The sequence below is a fragment of the Oryctolagus cuniculus genome, chromosome 4 (genome assembly GCF_964237555.1).
Source record: "Oryctolagus cuniculus chromosome 4, mOryCun1.1, whole genome shotgun sequence".
NCBI lineage: Eukaryota > Metazoa > Chordata > Mammalia > Lagomorpha > Leporidae > Oryctolagus > Oryctolagus cuniculus.
Window position 1 is genome coordinate 20,171,849 of NC_091435.1, and position 18,288 is coordinate 20,190,136.

The 18,288-nt window shown below is 41.3% G+C and overlaps 1 protein-coding gene across 2 annotated transcripts in view; it reads right to left on the reverse strand.

Moving 5' to 3' along the window:
* Positions 1 to 2,420: 2,420 nt before the first annotated feature.
* Positions 2,421 to 18,288, reverse strand: part of JAM2 (junctional adhesion molecule 2) — an 84,379-nt gene continuing 68,511 nt past the window's right edge. The window contains exons 6-10 of one of the 2 annotated variants that reach the window (XM_017346699.3): positions 16,326 to 16,425; positions 11,779 to 11,886; positions 10,364 to 10,379; positions 6,343 to 6,385; positions 2,421 to 4,791 (exon numbers count right to left, since the gene is read on the reverse strand). In XM_017346699.3, the coding sequence (XP_017202188.2) occupies positions 4,759 to 4,791; positions 6,343 to 6,385; positions 10,364 to 10,379; positions 11,779 to 11,886; positions 16,326 to 16,425 (300 nt within the window). In that variant the 3' untranslated portion in view covers positions 2,421 to 4,758. The remainder of the gene's footprint in view (positions 4,792 to 6,342; positions 6,386 to 10,363; positions 10,380 to 11,778; positions 11,887 to 16,325; positions 16,426 to 18,288) is intronic. The other variant, XM_051819205.2, reaches the window with a different exon arrangement.

Here is an 18,288-nt window from a genome sequence, read left to right on the forward strand (position 1 = left end):
CCTTTGAGCCCCTGCTGTCCTCATGGGAAATCTGGGTAATAAGTAAATAAGATTAAAAATTTTTAAGTTTCAGAGTTGGAAAACAAAAATTTGTTTCAATTTCATTGAAAATGAATGCTTGGGGTGGGAGCTGTGGCGCAGTGGGTTAATGCCCTGGCCTGAAGCGCCGGCATCCCATATGGGTGCCGGTTCGAGACCCGGCTGCTCCATGTCCAATCCAGCTCTCTGCTATGGCCTGGGAAAACAGTGTAAGACGGCCCAAGTCCTTGGGCCCCTGCACCCATGTGGGAGACCCGGAAGAAGCTCTTGGCTCCAGGCTTTGGATCAGCGCAGCTCCAGCCGTTGCGGCCAATTGGGCAGTGAACCATCAGATGGGAGATCTTTCTTTCTCTTTCTTTCTCTCTCTCTCTCTCTCTCTCTGCCGCACCTCTCTCTGTGTAACTCTGACTTTCAAATAAATAAATAAATCTTTAAAAAAAAAAGAACCCAAGAACTTGAGGCAGCACTTGCTGTCTCCCAGAGTCTATTAGCAGAAAGATGGAAATCAGCAGAATTGAAATTCAGACCACAGCAGTATGGGATGTAGTGTCCCAAAAAGTTTCTTAACCAGCAAGCCAAACAAAAACAGTAACAAGATTAGTGGCTTGGGCCAGCACTGTGGCATAGTGGCCTTTTTAAGCCTCTGCCTGTGGCACCAGCATCCCCTATGGGCACTGGTGAGTTTCTTACTGCTCCTCTTCCAATTCAGCACTATGTTACGGCCTAGAAAAACAGTGGAAGATGTCCCAAGTGCTTGGGCCCCTGCACCCATGTGGGAGGCCCAGAAGAATCTCCTGGATCCTGGCTTTGGATAGGCCCAGCTCTGGCCATTGTGGCCATTTGGGGAGTAACCAGTGGATGGAATACCTTTCCCTGTGTCTCCCTCTCTAACTCTCAAATAAATTTAAAAATTTTTCTTAGAAAAAAGATAGTGACTGAGGATTAAATAAGTCAATGAATAAATGGGGGAGATGTAGAGATATCAGTAGGGGGCATAGTGGTGGCGGTGACAGAATTTAAAGGCATTCTTGGGGCCAGCCCTGTGGTGTAGCAGTTAAGGCCACTGCCCGCAATGCCAGCATTTCATATGGGCGCCGGTTTGAGTCCTGAATGCTCCACTTCCGATTCAGCTCTCTGCTATGGCTTGGGAAAGCAGTAGAAGGTGGCCCAGACACTTGAGCCCCTGCACCCACATGGGAGACCTGGAAGGAGCACCTGGCTCCTGGCTTCTGAGTACAGCTCTGGACATTGTGGCCATCTGAGGAGTGGACCAGCAAATGGAAGACACCTCTCTCTCTCTCTTTCTCTCCCTCTGTAACTCTGCCTTTCAAATAAATAAAAATAAACCTTAAAAAAAGAATGTGAAGGCATTCTTCCTGGTTAGCTTCAGTATTTTAAAAAAATATGGATTGTTTGCATCCCATAGCGGAGTGTCCGATTGTAGTCATGCCTCCTCTGCTTCCAATCCAATTTCCTGCTAATGTGCATCCTGCACATGATGACCCAAGTACTTGGTCCCTGCCATCCACTGTGGAGACCGGGCAGAGTTCTAGGCTCCTGATGTTAGCCAGGTCTAGCCCTCACTACTGCAGGTATTTGGGGAGTGAACCAAAGGAAGTGCTCTCTTGCAACTTCTCTCTCTTTCACGATCTCTCTCTCAAGGAAGTGCTCTCTCATGACCCCCCCTCTCCCTCCCTTTCAAATAAAATGAAATCAAAACAGATGAAAGATTTGGGTGTCTGCGGTGAGGGGAGAATGGATAAGGATGAGATAGCCCAGTATGGCATTTAGGCTGACTATAGGGAAAAGGGAAGACAGAAGGGTATCACAGGTTGTGAGTCTTGGGAGGGATGGATGGGACAGAAACTCCTGAGGATGAGGGGAGAATGTGAGAACATAAACATTTAGGAGGAAAGAGCGGGGGCATAGAGAAAAAGCATATGTGTGAAACATCCTGGATTAGATGGACCTGGGTCACACAGACCCCAACTCTTCACCTCTGTGAACTTGGCAAGTCACTAAATTCGGTTGTTTTCTCACCTGTCAATTACATTGCCCACCTCGTAGCATCATTGACCAATGAGATTTTATACACCCTCAACATCATCCATACCCTCAACCTCATCCACCCCCACCTCTGACTTAAGAAGTATTCAATAAATACTCTTTGCCTTTTATTTTCAGAACATGTTTTTCGGCATCTGAGAAGTTGGCAGGTACCCAAACAGATGATGAGATTCTAATCTTAAGCAGCTAAAGAGCTAGCCCTGTAGCTGCAGATGGTAAGAGGGTGCAGTTTCCTGGGTTTTAATGAACAACAATAGGTGGATGACTCGTCCCCTGCACTGTTAAATGGAGCTAAAAAGTTTTACAAATTCAGCTGTTTTTAATAATGTAGACTTTAATCAAAAAAGCCACCTGTGAGATGAAGGAAGTTCTTGGCAAAGTTGTATTGAAAAACAATCGTTCCAGATTTAGTCAGGTTAAACCCTCAACTAAAAATAAATTAAATCTAGTACAACAGCAAAAATATTAAAACAAAACTTACTATTAAAGAAGCTAGAGCTCTAATCTTTATACAACACAATTTCACTGCAGGAAAATAAAATTGAAATGCTATAAGAATTACAATGAGATTTTACCAACTGTTAATGTTTAAGTCCCTCAAAAGCAAATGGAAACACAAGTTTAGACGGCAGCGACCTACAAATAAAGTTTTAATAATTAGAAAATTAGTGCTCAATACCATGTCCTTTGTATGGGAGAAGGCATTTTTACATGATTTTTTTCTTAGCTATATATAATATTTTAAGATAAGGTGTAATATGTATTGACACAAAGAAAGTGTTCGATGTTCACATTGCATAAAATGAATCCTCTAGCTTTTGAAAGGAGCTTTTTATCTATTAGTGAAGCTAAGGCACTACTTAATTTTCCCCTGCAATGTGGATGTGTGTCATTTAAATCAAAGCAGTTGGTCTTGTGTGATGGTAGGTACCCCGAAGAGGCCATCTTTGAGAGTCATTATCCCCATGGCCCTTGGTAGTGCCTGAGGAAAGCATTCCTAAAACCAAACCAACCTTTTAATCAGAGCATAAGCAACATTTCACAAAAGCTTACAGAAAAGCCAGTTAGGAAATTATGTTTGTGGGCTAAAACCTGCCTGTTTATAAGTGAAGTTTGATTGGAACAGACGCATTCATTTGCTTGCTGTCTACGGCTGCTTTTCTGCTCCAAGGGCAGAGTCCAGTGATTGCAACAGGGACCCTGTGACTGCAAAGATCTGCTATGTGGCCCTTTACAGACTACACTGGCTGACCCATGACTAAAGTGATGATCTGATTTTGGGGACGAAGTCATGTTACGGGGGCCCAGTCTCCTGCAGAGGGGTCTGTTGACAGCATCCAGTGCCACAGACAAGGGAAGCGGCCTGACAGAGGCATCTTCCCACCGACCCGGTGTCCAGGCAGGGCAGGCACTCACTGAGTGCTTAATCCATTTGCTTGTTCCCGATCTGCTTTGCCCACCGGATAGAAAAAGCAGACTCCTTTGAAAGCAACTTAGCCATGTTCCAAGTTTGTCAAAGGTGATAGTTACATTTTCATCCAGGTTTTCCCAGAATAGGACATGCCCTTAACCCTATTTTGTTTCTAGTATGAACTGAGTAATCAAAATAAATTATAAACAATTAAGCTTTTGGACAGGGCCCAATTGCTCTCACTGTTAAGTACACTGTTGCAGTTTTCAAGTTGTAACAGCAGCTGTGGAGGGCTTTCTGGTTCATCAGTTGAGAGGCAAAAGGCTTAGACTCATTTCTCGTTCCGGCCACTGTTTCTCCTGTGTTCTGTGCCTCTCGTAGGGCACCTGATGCAGGGAGCTGCAGACAGCTCTCCCATCCCATTTACTTGTCAGACAGTTACTCCTGTCCTGTGTATTGCCACCTTCCCACCAGCGAGACCAGCAGCCCCCTGGCTCAACCTCACCCGAAGCTTTACCACATGCTTTACAGAGGCAGAAAGCTGTGAAGTCACTGCTAATGCAGGAAAGGTATCCGCTCCCATGATGAGTTCTGGTGTCAAGGTCACTGAGCTGCACAAAGGGCACACTCCCGTGGAGTTCTGTGCACACCTGTGAGCGCTGGCCATTAGGTCTTCATGATGCTTTTGGTTCTCAGAAATGGAAGTAAACACAAAATACAAATACTTATCTGTATGACTTAATGCCACTACCTCCCTCCTGTGGAGAAATTAATAATAAATGAGCAGCAGAATAAGGATTATATTAGGAGAGCAAAGAGGATTCTGGTAGAAATGAGACCAGAGGTTCCTTTTGCATCTGTCAGGGTATTTTTCTGAACCCCCTAAACCAGACACTTGCATGCATTTACATTCTCATGCTCTGCAGATTAACTTCACAACCAATAACTTTCTCTAGAAGTTAGGACATCTGTTAACATTTCACAAACCCCAGAGTATTACAAAGTATTTTGACCCTTTCTCCCTAGTCCAGACACCAAAAGCCAGACTGTATTTTAGATGCTGACAGAACTATTTGCTTAAAGTAACAATTTCCAGTGAGTTCATGGTCATACAAATTATAATAAAACACCAATTTCATTTCTTCAGGTAACCTTTTGCAAATGTAAGACCAAAAACTTTTATAATAGTTAATAACTGGTGCAACGACTGTAGTTTTGATGTATTCAACACTGGAATTCTTTTAAATTACAAAGGATTTTGTGTGCTTGAAATCCTAGGGGGGAAAAAAGAAAAAAAGTTTAAATATAATGTACTAATCCACATTTAAAGATGCATATAAACCTTATATCAAGCTACACGCATGCACTGTAAGAATCTTTACAAACCAGCATATGTAATTGGTCTATTTTAGGGGGAAATTATATACTAGAAGACAAGGTGCTCTGAAACTTTGCTGAGAGTAAAAAAAGTAGCACTGGAAGTTAGAGCAAGAGAAATCCGGTTAGGGGTGTGCTGCTTGCATCGAGGGGGTAAGGGCCAAGGCTGTTACTAAATGTCCTATAGCATAGCCCCCTCACAATGAAGACTTATGTGACCCAAACTGTAAACAGTGCTGGGGTTGACAAATCCTGCTGTAATGCAAAATGAAACTCAAGGAGATTCCAGCCCATAGCTGAGGAACGCAACTGGGAAGACAAAGGAAAAGGCGTTTGTTCTTTAAATTTAAACACAAAAAAAATGCGTCTTACGGCGGATGGGAAGGGACTGCTTGCTGCCACACTCAGGAGTACTTTCCACAAATTGTAAGAATAAATATGGAGTGCTACATTGCTTTTCCTCTAATTAAATAGTACGCTTTTGATATGGTGAAATTGCAACATAAGGTGACTTCTGCAACAGATTGTGGAGTAGATAACTTTTCCAAAATAAAATTTTTATGTCAAGAACTCTACGGAGCAGTAAGTGGTTGTTAACCATGAGCGTCTGCTAGGATAGTTTAAAATACTGATGTCCACGCCCCACTCCACTCTCTCTTGAAAGGAAATCTGAGAAGCTCTGCCATAATGCACTCGGGAATTCAGGGAACCCATGCACTATTTCTCAAGTGTAGGCCTCTAAAAATACTGGAGACTCCCCTTGCCCCACTGTATTCCTAAAAAAACAAAAACCAAGGTTGAATATCCAGCCAAAAATAGACCAAAACGTGAGCAATGATGCTGTTTACTGTTTGACTATATTATGTATGATGTGGAAGTACAAAATGTCTATCTCGTGTTCCTAAATCATCTGAATTAGATAATTAGTGCCTTTTTTCCAGTATTGCTGAAATGTTCCCTTCAGCAGCAGCAGGGGATAATTCGTATCCCTCAATTTTCCAAGTGCTTTGACTAGCCAATGGCAAGTTCCAGAGCTACAGATCTGCTGCTGGTCTGGCTGCCATGAAGCAAGGGTCAGGGGTCCAGCTCAGCCATTGTTACCCCTTGAGAACTCACATCTCAATTTCATCATCTCGCAAGTAGAACCAATAACACCAGACCTAGGGATACTAAAGAGGCAGACTCATAATAGCAAACACCATGTGAAAAACAATGATGGGATGAAGATCACTTTCTGGTACTGCCTGCTTATGCCAGGCACCTTTATCACGCCATCCCAGACAGGGGAAGAAAGCTAACATTCATTTGGCTCCTCTAAATACAAGTGGTAGTCACAAACACAAAGCATATTGAAAGTAAAAATTCCCAACTTCCATACGATTGTTTCATTTCCCTTGCCCTATTCCTAAACACGTCTGTTCTATAAATATGCTTTTAAAAATACTCACTGTTTCACTCATTGTAGTGGCTTTAGATGAAGAACTACTCTTCCTGTATATGCAAAAAGAAAATAATATTTACTACATTATTGCTTCCAACTCTGAAGCACACAGTTTCCTTCAGTTAATGTAACTTGCATACATTTTCTCAACAGGAAGATGAATATTTATCCGAACTAGGTAGAAAAAAGCCAACAATCCTAACTGAATTTCTTACATTCATGGAAAATATTCAGAGAAAGACATGCAAAGTCATGGACATATAAATGTAGCCTAGCGCTAACATACTGAAGATATTTTTGGAATACACGACAAGAGACTGACTTTTTACATATTAACGTTTACTATTTGAAAGCTTCATGATCATCTCAAAACACTTTCTCCCCACATGGAAAGTTGCCTATTATGGTAATCAGGGCTCCAGTTACCAGATTCATCATTCAACAAACCGTAAAGGCCATAGATGCACAAATGGTAGGAAGTATGTCTAGGAATAGATATTCCTTCCTGGATTATTATCTCGCTCCATATACAAATCAATGGGGGGAAGAGTAACCCCTCAGCCACTGCAGCAAGGTGAGCCTCTCTCCTGGTGTAAGATGATCTGTCTCTGAGAAAACCTGTCAGTTACTTGCTGCCTCAATAAAAGAAGAAATCCTGGTAATCGCTTGGGTGAGGGCTACTCATACAGGTTGCTTTGTTCTTCTGAACTCAGTCCCTTGGCTACTGCTACTCTGGTAACTTGGATTTTATTTGGGAATAGTACTGGGATATTATAAAACTGAAAGACCTGGGGGCCGGCTGTTGTGGGGTAGCAGATAAAGCTGCCGCCTGCAACACTGGCATCCCATATGGGTGCTGGTTCGTGTCTTGGCTACTCACTCAATTTCTGATGCAACATCCTTCTAATGGCCTGCGAAAAACAGCAGAGGATGGCCCACGTGTTTGAGCCCCTGCCACCTATGCGGGAGACTTGGATAACGCTGCTGGCTCCTAGATTCAGCTTGGCCACTGTGGCCATCTGGGGAGTGAATCAGAAGTTGAAAGACAGATCTCTCTCAATACGTGTGTGTGTCTGACTTTCAAAAAAGAGTGAGAGTCCAGGGTTCAGCCAGGCTTCTAGCAGCGGGAAGTCAGTGGCAGCTCAGTCTTCCTCTTTTTTTTTTTTTTTTTTTTTGAAAGATTTACTTATTTGTTTGAAAGGCAGAGTTACAGTACAGATAGGCAGAGGCAGAGGCAGAAAGAGAGAGGTCTTCCATCCACTGGTTACTCCCCAAATGGCTGCAATGGCCAGAACTGGGCCAATCCAAAGCCAGGAGCCAGAACCTTCTTCTGGGTCTCCCATGCAGGTAAAGGGACCCAAGGACTTGGGCCATCTTCTACTGCTTTCCCAGGCCACAGCAGAGAGCTGGATCAGAAGTGGAGGAGCCAGCACTTTAACCACCCATATAGGATGCCAGCACTGCAAGTGGTGGCTTTACCCGCTATGCCACAGCGCTGGCCCCAGTCTTTTTTTTTTTTTTTTAAGATTTATTTATTTAAAAGTCAGAGTTAGAGAGAGAGGGAGAAACAGAATCTTCCATCTGCTGGTTCACTCCTCAAATGGATAATGGCCAGTGCTATGCCAGGCCAAAATCAGAAGCCAGGAGCTTCTTTCGGGCCTCCCATGTGAGTGCAGTGGCCCCAACACTTGGACCATCTTCTGCTGCTTTCCCAGGTGCATTAGCAGGGAGCTAGATTGGAAGTGGAACAGCCAGAACTCAAACTGGTACTCTGTTTTCAAAGGATTTAGGAGAAGAAGCCATAGCAGCTGAGTGTGGAAGGGAATGCCTATGCAGCCAACCTTGGGTCTGCTATGTACATACACACAAGAAGAGCCAGAAATCAAAAGCACATAAACTACAGCTCTGGTGATCTCATGCACCAAAGACTCCAACATTTCTATTTCCAGTTAGGATAGTTTCCCTACTCCAGATAAATATATGCAGTTACTTACTGGTTACCTCTACAACATCTCCCAATACTACCACTTTGGTACCTGTCACAGTTCTCTCTTGAATTACTGCCGTAGTCTCCAAACTGGTCTGCTTGCTCCCACCCTCTGTCACCTGATAGTTCAGCACTGGCTATGCTGAGTTTTGAAGAATTAAGATGATGCTACTACTCATTCTCTCCAAGCCCTCCAGGGACTCCCCATCTTACTCAGAACCAAAGCCAAATCCCTCACAGCTACCTAGAAAGGATGCCACACAGTCTGGCCCCTGCTACTTTACTGCACTCCTCTCCCGTCTCTTGTTCCCCTCACTGTTCCAGCCATACTGGTCCTCTTGGTGACCCTTAGACATTTTAAGCACACCTGGCCTGGAGCACCTTCTAACTATATCCTATGCCCATACATTCTTCTAGTGGAAGTCTGCATGACTTGCATCCTTAACTCCTTGGGTCTTTTTCAAGTACCACTTTATCAGGCCTTCCCTAACCACTTCACTTGAAATGACAATCTCTACTCCTGCCATGTATTCCCTATTCACTCACCTGCTTTATTATTCTCCTAATATTTATTCTAGTCTGACATATTGTATAGAATACCTGTGTAGACTTTCCCCCTTTCTCTACTAGAATGAAAGTTTAAGACAGGATTTGGTGGAATTTTTTGTCCTGTCTTATCCATGGCTGTATTACCAATCCCACAGACAGAATAAGGCATAAAATCAGTATACAATTAAATGTAAAAAATAACTGCTGGGGCCAGAACTGTGGCATAATGGGTAAAGTCACTGCCTACAGTGCCAGCATCCCATATGGGTGCTGGTTCGAGTCCCAACTGCTCCATTCCTGATCCAGCTCCCTGATAATGTGCCTGGGAAAGCAGCAGAAGATGATCCAAGTCCTTGGACCCCTATACCCATGTGGGAGACCCAGAAGAAGCTGCTGGCTTTGAATTGGCCCAGCTCTGGCCATTGTAGCCATTTGGGGAGTGAACCAGCAGATGGAAGACCTCTCTCTCCCTCTCTCTCTCTCTCTCACGCTCTTCCACTGTCTCTCTGTAATTCTGCCTTTCAAATAAATCAATCTTTAAAAACAAAAACTGTTTAGTAAAATTTTACTTAAAATTTTCAATTTAACAAAATATATTAAATGCATATTTTTATAGTAGTTCTTAAAAATGTCTACAATAGGCTTGGGGAACTGTTTTCCTGCCAAGGGTCATTTTGATTATTTATAACATCACTCGTGGGCTATACAAAATGATCAATTTAAAAATTGGCCTGCTGGGGGCGGTACTGTGGCATAGTAGGTAAAACTGCCCCCTGAGATACCGGCATCCCTTATGGGCGCTGGTTCAAATCCTGGCTGCTCCACTTCCAATACAGCTCCCTGCTAATGCACCTAGGAAAGCAGCAGAGGATGACCCAAGTGATTGGGCCCCTGCACCCATGTGGGAGGTCCAGAGGAAGCTCCTGGCTCCTGGTTTCAGATGAGCCTAGCCCTGGCTGTTGCGGCCATTTGGGGAGTAAACCAGCAGATGGAAGATTTCTCTCTCTCTCTGTCTCTCCCTCTCTCTCTGTAACTCTGCCTTTTAAGTAAATAAATAAATCTTAAAAAAAAAAAAAAAACTGGCCTGTATAGATTTATTGAATTTCCAGTACGCCCTGCAGTTGCTTTGGCATACCAAATAATTTCACAGGCCGTATGTCTCCCACTTCTGGCCTACAAAGCCAAATAAGTGGCTCTCTTTCTTTTGTTAACTAATGATCATTTACAAGCACACATGAGGTAGAATACATTTCTTGATGAAATTTAGTACTTCCCGTAAGATTAAACCTACATAAATAACCCAACTTTCCATTTTTTTAAAACACTTTTAAAAAGTGTTATTTAAGGTATACAAATTTCATACATACAGATTTAGTAACATAGTGATACTTCCCACCCCACCCTCCTCCTTCCTCTCTCATTCCCTTGGATGACTAATGGGAAACTACTTCATACAGGGGAAAAGGAATAAACTTAAAGAAGGTATACTTACTGGAAGGCGGTTTCTTCTACAAAAAAAAAAAAAAAAGTATGTGTCATTAATGCAAGAGATAACACGGAATGATACAGAGTCACAGAGCTTAATTTCTAAAACACCTCGGTTCTCACCTGCTGACACTTGTACTTTCTAAATCAAGGACTGGCAAATTTTTACTGTAAAGAGTCCAGACAGTAATATTTTAAACTTCGGGGGTCTGGAGGCAAATATCAACAATATACACAGGTACTTTTACAACAAGACAGAAAGCACATTTCTAAAATTTCTATTGATGACATTCAAAACTGAATAATAATCAAAGTCTTATAATACAGGTTTAATAGTTAGAAGAAAGGAATTTTCCCCTTAATTTCAGTTGAAAGCTAGTGCTCCCTATCATCGTATAGACTGCAAATTTTCATCTGTAAAAGCTGTTTTTAGCTCATGGGCCAATAGACAAACAGATGGGGGGCCAGATTTGGTCCTCTTGTCATAGTTTGCCAGCTCCTATTCTAAACGCAAGTCAAAGTATTATGGCTCTCTTGACTAGGTTTTCTGCCAGATTAAATGTGAAGCAACATTCTTGGCAAATGAACTCCTAGTATCCAAGTATGCTCTTTAACTAATTCACTATTTTAAGAAAACTTTGCTCAGGAATGCTTCATTAAAATACTCAGATGATAAATTTTGAATGTGTACAGGCATCGTACTAGTGTGTACTTTCATTGGTAACCAGCAGGGGGACACAGGTGGAGTTCATTCATAAAATTATATTACAATAGAGTACATTGGAATACTATAAACATGAATAATTATTATTAATTCACAGAGCAGTTATTCTTAGTTCTAGAAAATCTCTTTGGATCCATGTTCACAGAAAAAATTTATCACATATAATATTCAATGTATCTCCTGATAGAGTTCTACTGTAAACTTGAAGAATGAAAATCCCCGTACAGAAACAACACTAATACATTAGGTTCCTAGTTTTGACTGAACAATTCTCATCTAAATACATCTGTGCATTTGACATTCAATAATTCACTATTCTGTACTTATAAATATTTCATTTATTACAATGAAACTGCTTACAAAATAAGAAATTAGTTTATCTCTTGAGACATATAATTCCTAACTTAAAAAAAATCTTAAACACATATAAATAAGCTATAAATATTGGCCTACAATGAATATATCTATCTCATGGCAGAGTGCCATGTCTCGGATGTCTCACATATCTCTGTTGTTTCCTGCAATTTTATAATGAGATAGTTCTGTCTTTTCTTCCTAGGGTTGCCACGGTGCTTTGTAACCCACCTGCATGTCATCATAGAGATTTTCTGTAGTAGAAAATCAACAACAAACATTTTCCAGAGTTTTCTAGAAAGTCTTTAGGGTATGTCCATCGGAAGTTGTGAAAGTGCACTTACTTGAAAAGTAACCTTTCCTCTGAGCATAGCACACGCCAAGGCCACAAACCGAAATCACTAAGGCCACCACCACTACGGCTGCTATGATGCCACTTATGTTGAGGTCATCTAGAATGTGAAGTAAACCACGCATGAATCCATTTCAGGTAGCTGAGCAGAGGGAGCATGACATGGAAAAGGTTCAAACAAAGCTCCCGCTTTATAGTCAAATCACAAAGCAAAGTTTCTTATTTTTGTAGCTTGTTCAGCTAATTCACTTCCAGGACATGGCTCAAAATTGACTGCAATATTAATAGAACTAAGTTTTATAAGGATCTTAAATTTTAAAAAAGTTCTATGATCCCGAAATAAAATGTATTTATTTGGTATTCTTTTACATTAATTTGGGCATGAGATAAGTCACAGAATTTAATATTGGTTAAAAGCAAAATTAAAAAAAGAAAACAATACTGTTTGGGTTGGCGCCATTGTGGGTAAGCAGTTGCCTGCAGCACTGGCATCCCATATGGGCACCAGCTTGAGTCCTGGCTACTCCACTTCCAATCCAGCTTCCTGCTAAGGCACCTGGAAAAGCCGTGGAAGATGACTCAGGTACTCGGGCCCCTACACCTATTTGGGAGACCTGAATGAAGTGCCCAGCTCCTGCTCTGGCCTGGCCCAACCCTAGCCATTGCAGCTATTCAGGCAATGAACCTGCAGATGGAAGATATCTCTATCTTTCTGTCGATCCATGTCTCTCTACGACTCTAACTTTCAAATCAATCAATAAATATTTAAAAAGAAAAAAGCATATAGTTCTGGGGCAAGCATGGTAGCACAGCAGGTTAAGCCGCTGCCTGGATGCTGGCATCCCATATGAGTCCCAGTGAGTGTCAGCCACTCCACTTCCAATCCAACTCCCTGCTAATGCTCCTGGGAAAGCAGCAGAAGAGGGCCCAAATGCTTGGCTCCCCGCCACCCAACTGGGAGACCTGGATGGAGTTCTAGGCTCCTGGCTTCAGCCTGCCCATGCCTAGGCTGTTGTGGCCATTGTGGGCAAAGCAGCAGAAGGAAGTGCTCTTTTCCCCTCTCTGTAACTGCCTTTTAAATAAATAAATCTTCAAACAAAAAACATATAATTCTAAAATATACTCTTTTTTATAGTAGTAGTCCATAAATTTGATATATACAGTAGTATGTCCAATCTAAGGGCAATTATTTGACAAAAAAAAAAAATGTCCTGTACTTGGTAGGAGAATTTGACATCCATGAATATTTTACCCTAAATGCAAATTCTGACAAAAAATTTCTTGTCCAGTAAGTGCTAAGTCAGGATACACATTTTACACTGTTTTCTTCAAGGAAACTGAGGATGGAAGAAGAGTGAATTAGAGGTACGTTGCATTCATTTGTCATCTTCTGTGAGGTACTGAGCAAGTCATACAACTGTATTAAGCTTCAGCAAAGAGAAAATGTAACAATAAGTCTGAAAATGTTCTGTGTTCTTTCTTTGGGGGAGAAAAGTCCACTTTAAAAGGAAGATGCCATTATTCTACAGTAAAAGAAAGAAGTCGAACTGGTGAAAGGGAAAGTAGGATTGGGATCTGCTGAATCTGTTCAACGAGGCATCTTGGAAATCATCAGCAAGTCCTACAGAATTTCTGCAGAACAGTTAACAGAGTCTGGTTTTCTTTACAAGTTACTAGTAATAATTCACAAAGAAAATGAATTCAAAAATTCATATAATGAGAGGTCACCACAAAAATCCATGGAAATGCATATGATGAGAAAAATACACATGGATTTCAAATTCCTTTTACATGAAATAAGCTTACCTTTCAATTCCATTTTCCAGAAACTTTTTGAAGTTTCTTTGTATTTCAAAAGATGGAAATGCCAAACCAAGTCACGAAACACCTAGTCTTAATGGATGAGTACTAAACTAATTTTAACTTTTAAGCTAGCTTATACCTCAAGAGTAGATAAGTAGGAATTATTTTCAAATTAAAGTGGTCCTCCTGGAAAACAAAGTTTTAAGTTTTGTTTCTTATATAGTTATTGGGTGCTAGGGAAAAAGTAACTAGAATATCAAAATCACAAGTTCATAGATATTATTCCTTAAAACACTTATGATCATTTAAATGGAAGCAAAAATAAATAGAAATAATGCATATGACACAAGGTTATGGTAAAAACCATGAGGCTAGTACATGAATGAATTTAATTAGGGAAATGCTTCATTAATGCTTTAATTTTTAAACATATTCAGATAAATGTTTTAAATGATAATTCCAAAGTAGCATTGAAAGGGATAATTTCTAATAGTTCCAATAACTGCTTATGATGGACTATAAATACCAGCACTTGAGTGAGCTTGGTGGGTAATATCAATGCTTTACCTTCCTAAATTAAAAACACAACAAACAAACAAACAAAAAAAAAACAGGAGCAGGTGTTTAGATTAGTGAATAAGAAGAAATGACAATATACTCATACTATTGACTATCAAGATATCCTGAATTCTATTAAGATGACATTTAACTGCACATAGACAAAGCAAATTTGTCCATTTATATATGCAGACCTCTAAGGCTCTGAAAAAAATGAATCTTATGAATTTCTGATCCCAAAAATCTGAAGATAAGTTGCTGCAACAAGGAGTATTCTCTGTATTCTGCTGCCAGGGGCAGCCCTCCTGGGTGCTCTGTAACCTTTAGGGACCAACTCCAGCACATACCTCTCTATTATACAATTATATTCAAAATACATGGCTTTTATGCAAGGAAGAACTTTTATGCAAGGAAGAAGGAGCCAAATTTTTCAAAATCAAATGAAAGAATAATAAATAATATATTCTGAAATTCATATAACCTAGAAAAGATTCTTTAACATTAATTCTTTTTGACTCTAAGAAGCTCACTTTGTGATACATAGATATATATGGCAGCTATGCTGTATAGCAAGCTAGATCCGTAAGTACTTGATATATCTGATTTTATTTTCAGAGACAAACAGAAAGATGCTTTATGCTGCCTCACTCCTCAAATACCAACAATGGCTAGGGGACTGAAGCTGGGAAATGGGAACTTAATCTACTTCTCTTATGTTGGTAGCAGGAACCCAACAACTTGAGCCATCACCTACTTCCTCTCAGGGTTTGCATTGGCAGGAAGCTGGAGTCAGGAGCCAGAGCCAGGAATCAAACCCATGCACTCCACTGTGGAATGTGGGCATCCTAACAGGCGTCTTAACTGCTAGGCCTAATGCCCAGCTCTTGATATGTTTTCTGGAAGACTACTCTGCAGTAAGTATAGCTTAGTATTTCAGGGGCTTGAAAAAAATTATCAACAGCTTGATATTAATAACTAAAGCAGCTAATACTTATCAAATGCTTACATTATACCAGTGCTATTCTAACAATTTCAAATATTATTTTAATATTCATATCATCTAAGAGAAAGACATGGGGCTAGCATTTTAGTATAGCGAGTTAAGCTGCAGCCCGTGACACCAGCATCCCTATTAGGTGCTGGTTTGTGTCCCAGCTGCTCCACTTCCAATCCAGCTTCCTGCTAATAGCCTGGGAAAAGCAGCGGAAGATGGCTGGAGTGTTTGGGCCCCTGCGACCCATGTGGGAAACCTCAATGAAGCTCCTGGCTCCTGGCTCCTGGCTCAGCCAGGACCAGCGCTGGCCATTGTAGCCATCTGGAGAGTGACCCAGTGAATGGAAGGTCTCTCTTTCTGTCTCCCCCTCTCTCTGTAATTCTTTCAAAATAAATTTAAAAAATTTTTAAAGACAAAGACATATTACTACTTCCATTTTGGAGAGACTGAGGCATAGGTTGAATGATTTGCCTTAGAGAATGTAACTAGTAAATAGAAGAGTTAGAAATGAAACCATATACAGACTCCTGCCCCTCCACAATTTATAGACTATAAGACCCTTAGCTTTTGTTTGAAAGATTACTCAGGAGAGGATATACTAAACACTTATTTGAAAAATTAGAAAATTTGTTAAAGATAATGCCAAGGGGCTGGCACCGTGGCGCAGTAGGTTAATCCTTCGCCTGTGGTGCTGGCATCCCACATGGGTGCCGGTTCTAGTCCCGGCTGCTCCTATTCTGATCCAGCTCTCTGCTGTGGCCTGGGAAAGCAGTGGAAGATGGTGCAAGTCCTTGGGCCCCTGCACCCACATGGGAGACCAGGAAGAGGCTCCTGGCTCCTAGCCTTCGATTGGTGCAGCTCTGGCCGTTGCAGCCATCTGGGGAGTGAACCAGCAGATAGAAGACCGACCTCTCTGTCTCTACCTCTCTCTGTAACTCTGTCTTCCAAATAAATAAATAAAATATTTATATAAAAAAAAGATAATGCCAAATATTCCTGGCTTGCTTGGGAGACATTAAAATCAGCATCTTTATTGCCTTGTAATATGTCAGGCAAATTGTAAACATTCCCTCATATCTCTTCTTCAAATCACTCCACCTTCTCTATCTCTTGCTCCTTCCACTCCCAAATATTTACACTCTTTAACTGCACATCATTTGATTCTCCCAGTATTTCATGCTTACCTATTTGCATTCGTTTTCCAGGACACCTGCGATATCCGACAGAATTTCGGGCTTCACAGGAATATTCTCCACTGTCCAGTTTGGAAACTGTGTTAAATTGCTATTTGTGGAAGGAAAAATGAATATATATTTTTAAGCAACAAACTACTATGTCTTTTGAAATTTTTTCACATTTTATTTAAGGCTTACAAATGTCATGCATTTCTTATATATTCAGGAACACAGTGATACTTCCCACCCCACCCTCCTTCCTGCCCATGCTCCCATCCTTCGTCCTCCCCCCTCTCCTAGTCCCACTCTTAATTTTTACAAAGATCTATTTTCAGTTAACTTTATACTCATTAAGATTAACCATACACTACATAAAGAGCTCAACAAATACTATGAAGGAAATAACTGTTCCTCAACAGTCAAGACATGGGCTACAATCATCGAATCTCAAAATGTCAATTTCATTCTATTACATTACATTTTAGGTACTCTATTAGTTACCACAGATCAGGGAAAACATATGGTATCTGTCTTTTTGGGTATGTCCCTTGAATTTTATCATTAACTTGGTCTTTCCTTTTTAATGACTCAGGACTTCGTATCTTCAAAACTCTGGTATGACTTCAAGGAGTAAATATATACAAGAAAGCTTTTTTTCTTTTCTTTCATTTATTTTTCTCTTGTGTAGTATCAAGATGTAGTAGGATGCCAAAGGGCTTTTTTTTTTTTTTTTTTAGAAAAAAAATACATTATAGATTACATATTTGGACTTTTTTTTTTTTTTTAAGATTTACCTTATTTATTTGAAAGGCAGAGTTACAAAGAAGATAGGAAGAAACAGAGAGAGAAGTCTTGCATCTACTGTTTCACTCCCCAGATGGCCATAAACAGCCTGGGCTGGGCCAGGCTGAAGCCAGTGGGCAAGAGCTTCCTCCAGGTCTCCCACATGGGTCAGGGGCACAAACATGTGGGCCATCCTCTGCAGCTTTCCCAAGTGCATTAACATGCAGCTGGATCAGAAATGGAGCAATCGGGACTTGAACTGGCACCCCTATGCGATGCAGGTGTCACAGGCAACAGCTTTACCCACTGTACTCTAACACCGGCCCAGTAAAGAGCATTTTAAATTCATTTTATTTTAAAGATTTATTTTATGGGGCCGATGCTGTGGTGCAGTGGGTTAACGCCCTGGCCTGAAGCGTTGGCATCCCATATGGGCGCCGGTTCTAGTCCTGGCTGCTCCTTTTCCGATCCAGCTCTCTGTTATGGCCTGGGAAAGCAGCTGAAGATGGCCCAAGTCCTTGGCCCCTGCACCCACGTGGGAGACCCAGAAGAAGCTCCTGGCTCTTGGCTTCAGATTGGCGCAGCTCTGGCCATTGCAGCCATCTAGGGAGTTTTCCATAGGACGGAAGACCTATCTCTGCTCTGCCTCTCCTCTCTCTGTGTAACTCTGACTTTCAAATATACAAATAAATCCTTTAAAAAAAAAGATTTATTTTATTTATTTGAAAGGTAGAGTTACAGAGACACAGAGAGAGAGAGAGAGATCTTCCATCTGCTGGTTCACTCCCCAAATGGCGGCAATAGCTGGGGCTGTGCCAGGCTAGAGCCAGGATCCAGGAGATTCATCAAGATCTCCCACATGGATACAGGGGCCCAAGCCCTCGGACCATCTTCCTCTGCTTTCCCAGGCCATTAGCAGGGATCTGGAAGGAAGCTGAGCAGCTGGGACTCCAACCAGAGCCCACAGGGGATGCCAGCATTGTAAGTGGAGGCTTAACCTTCTACGCTACCGTACTCACACCAAAAAGGGCATTTTTAAAAGTGCATCACACACAGTAGTGTTCAGGAGTCTAGGCATTTCTAATTCTCAGCAAACATTTACAAATGAAGGCCTCCCAGGTAAAAGGATGGATGTACTTTCCTAAGCCACAGGGGTTCACTGCGGTAGCAAACAATGACTTCTTCCTCT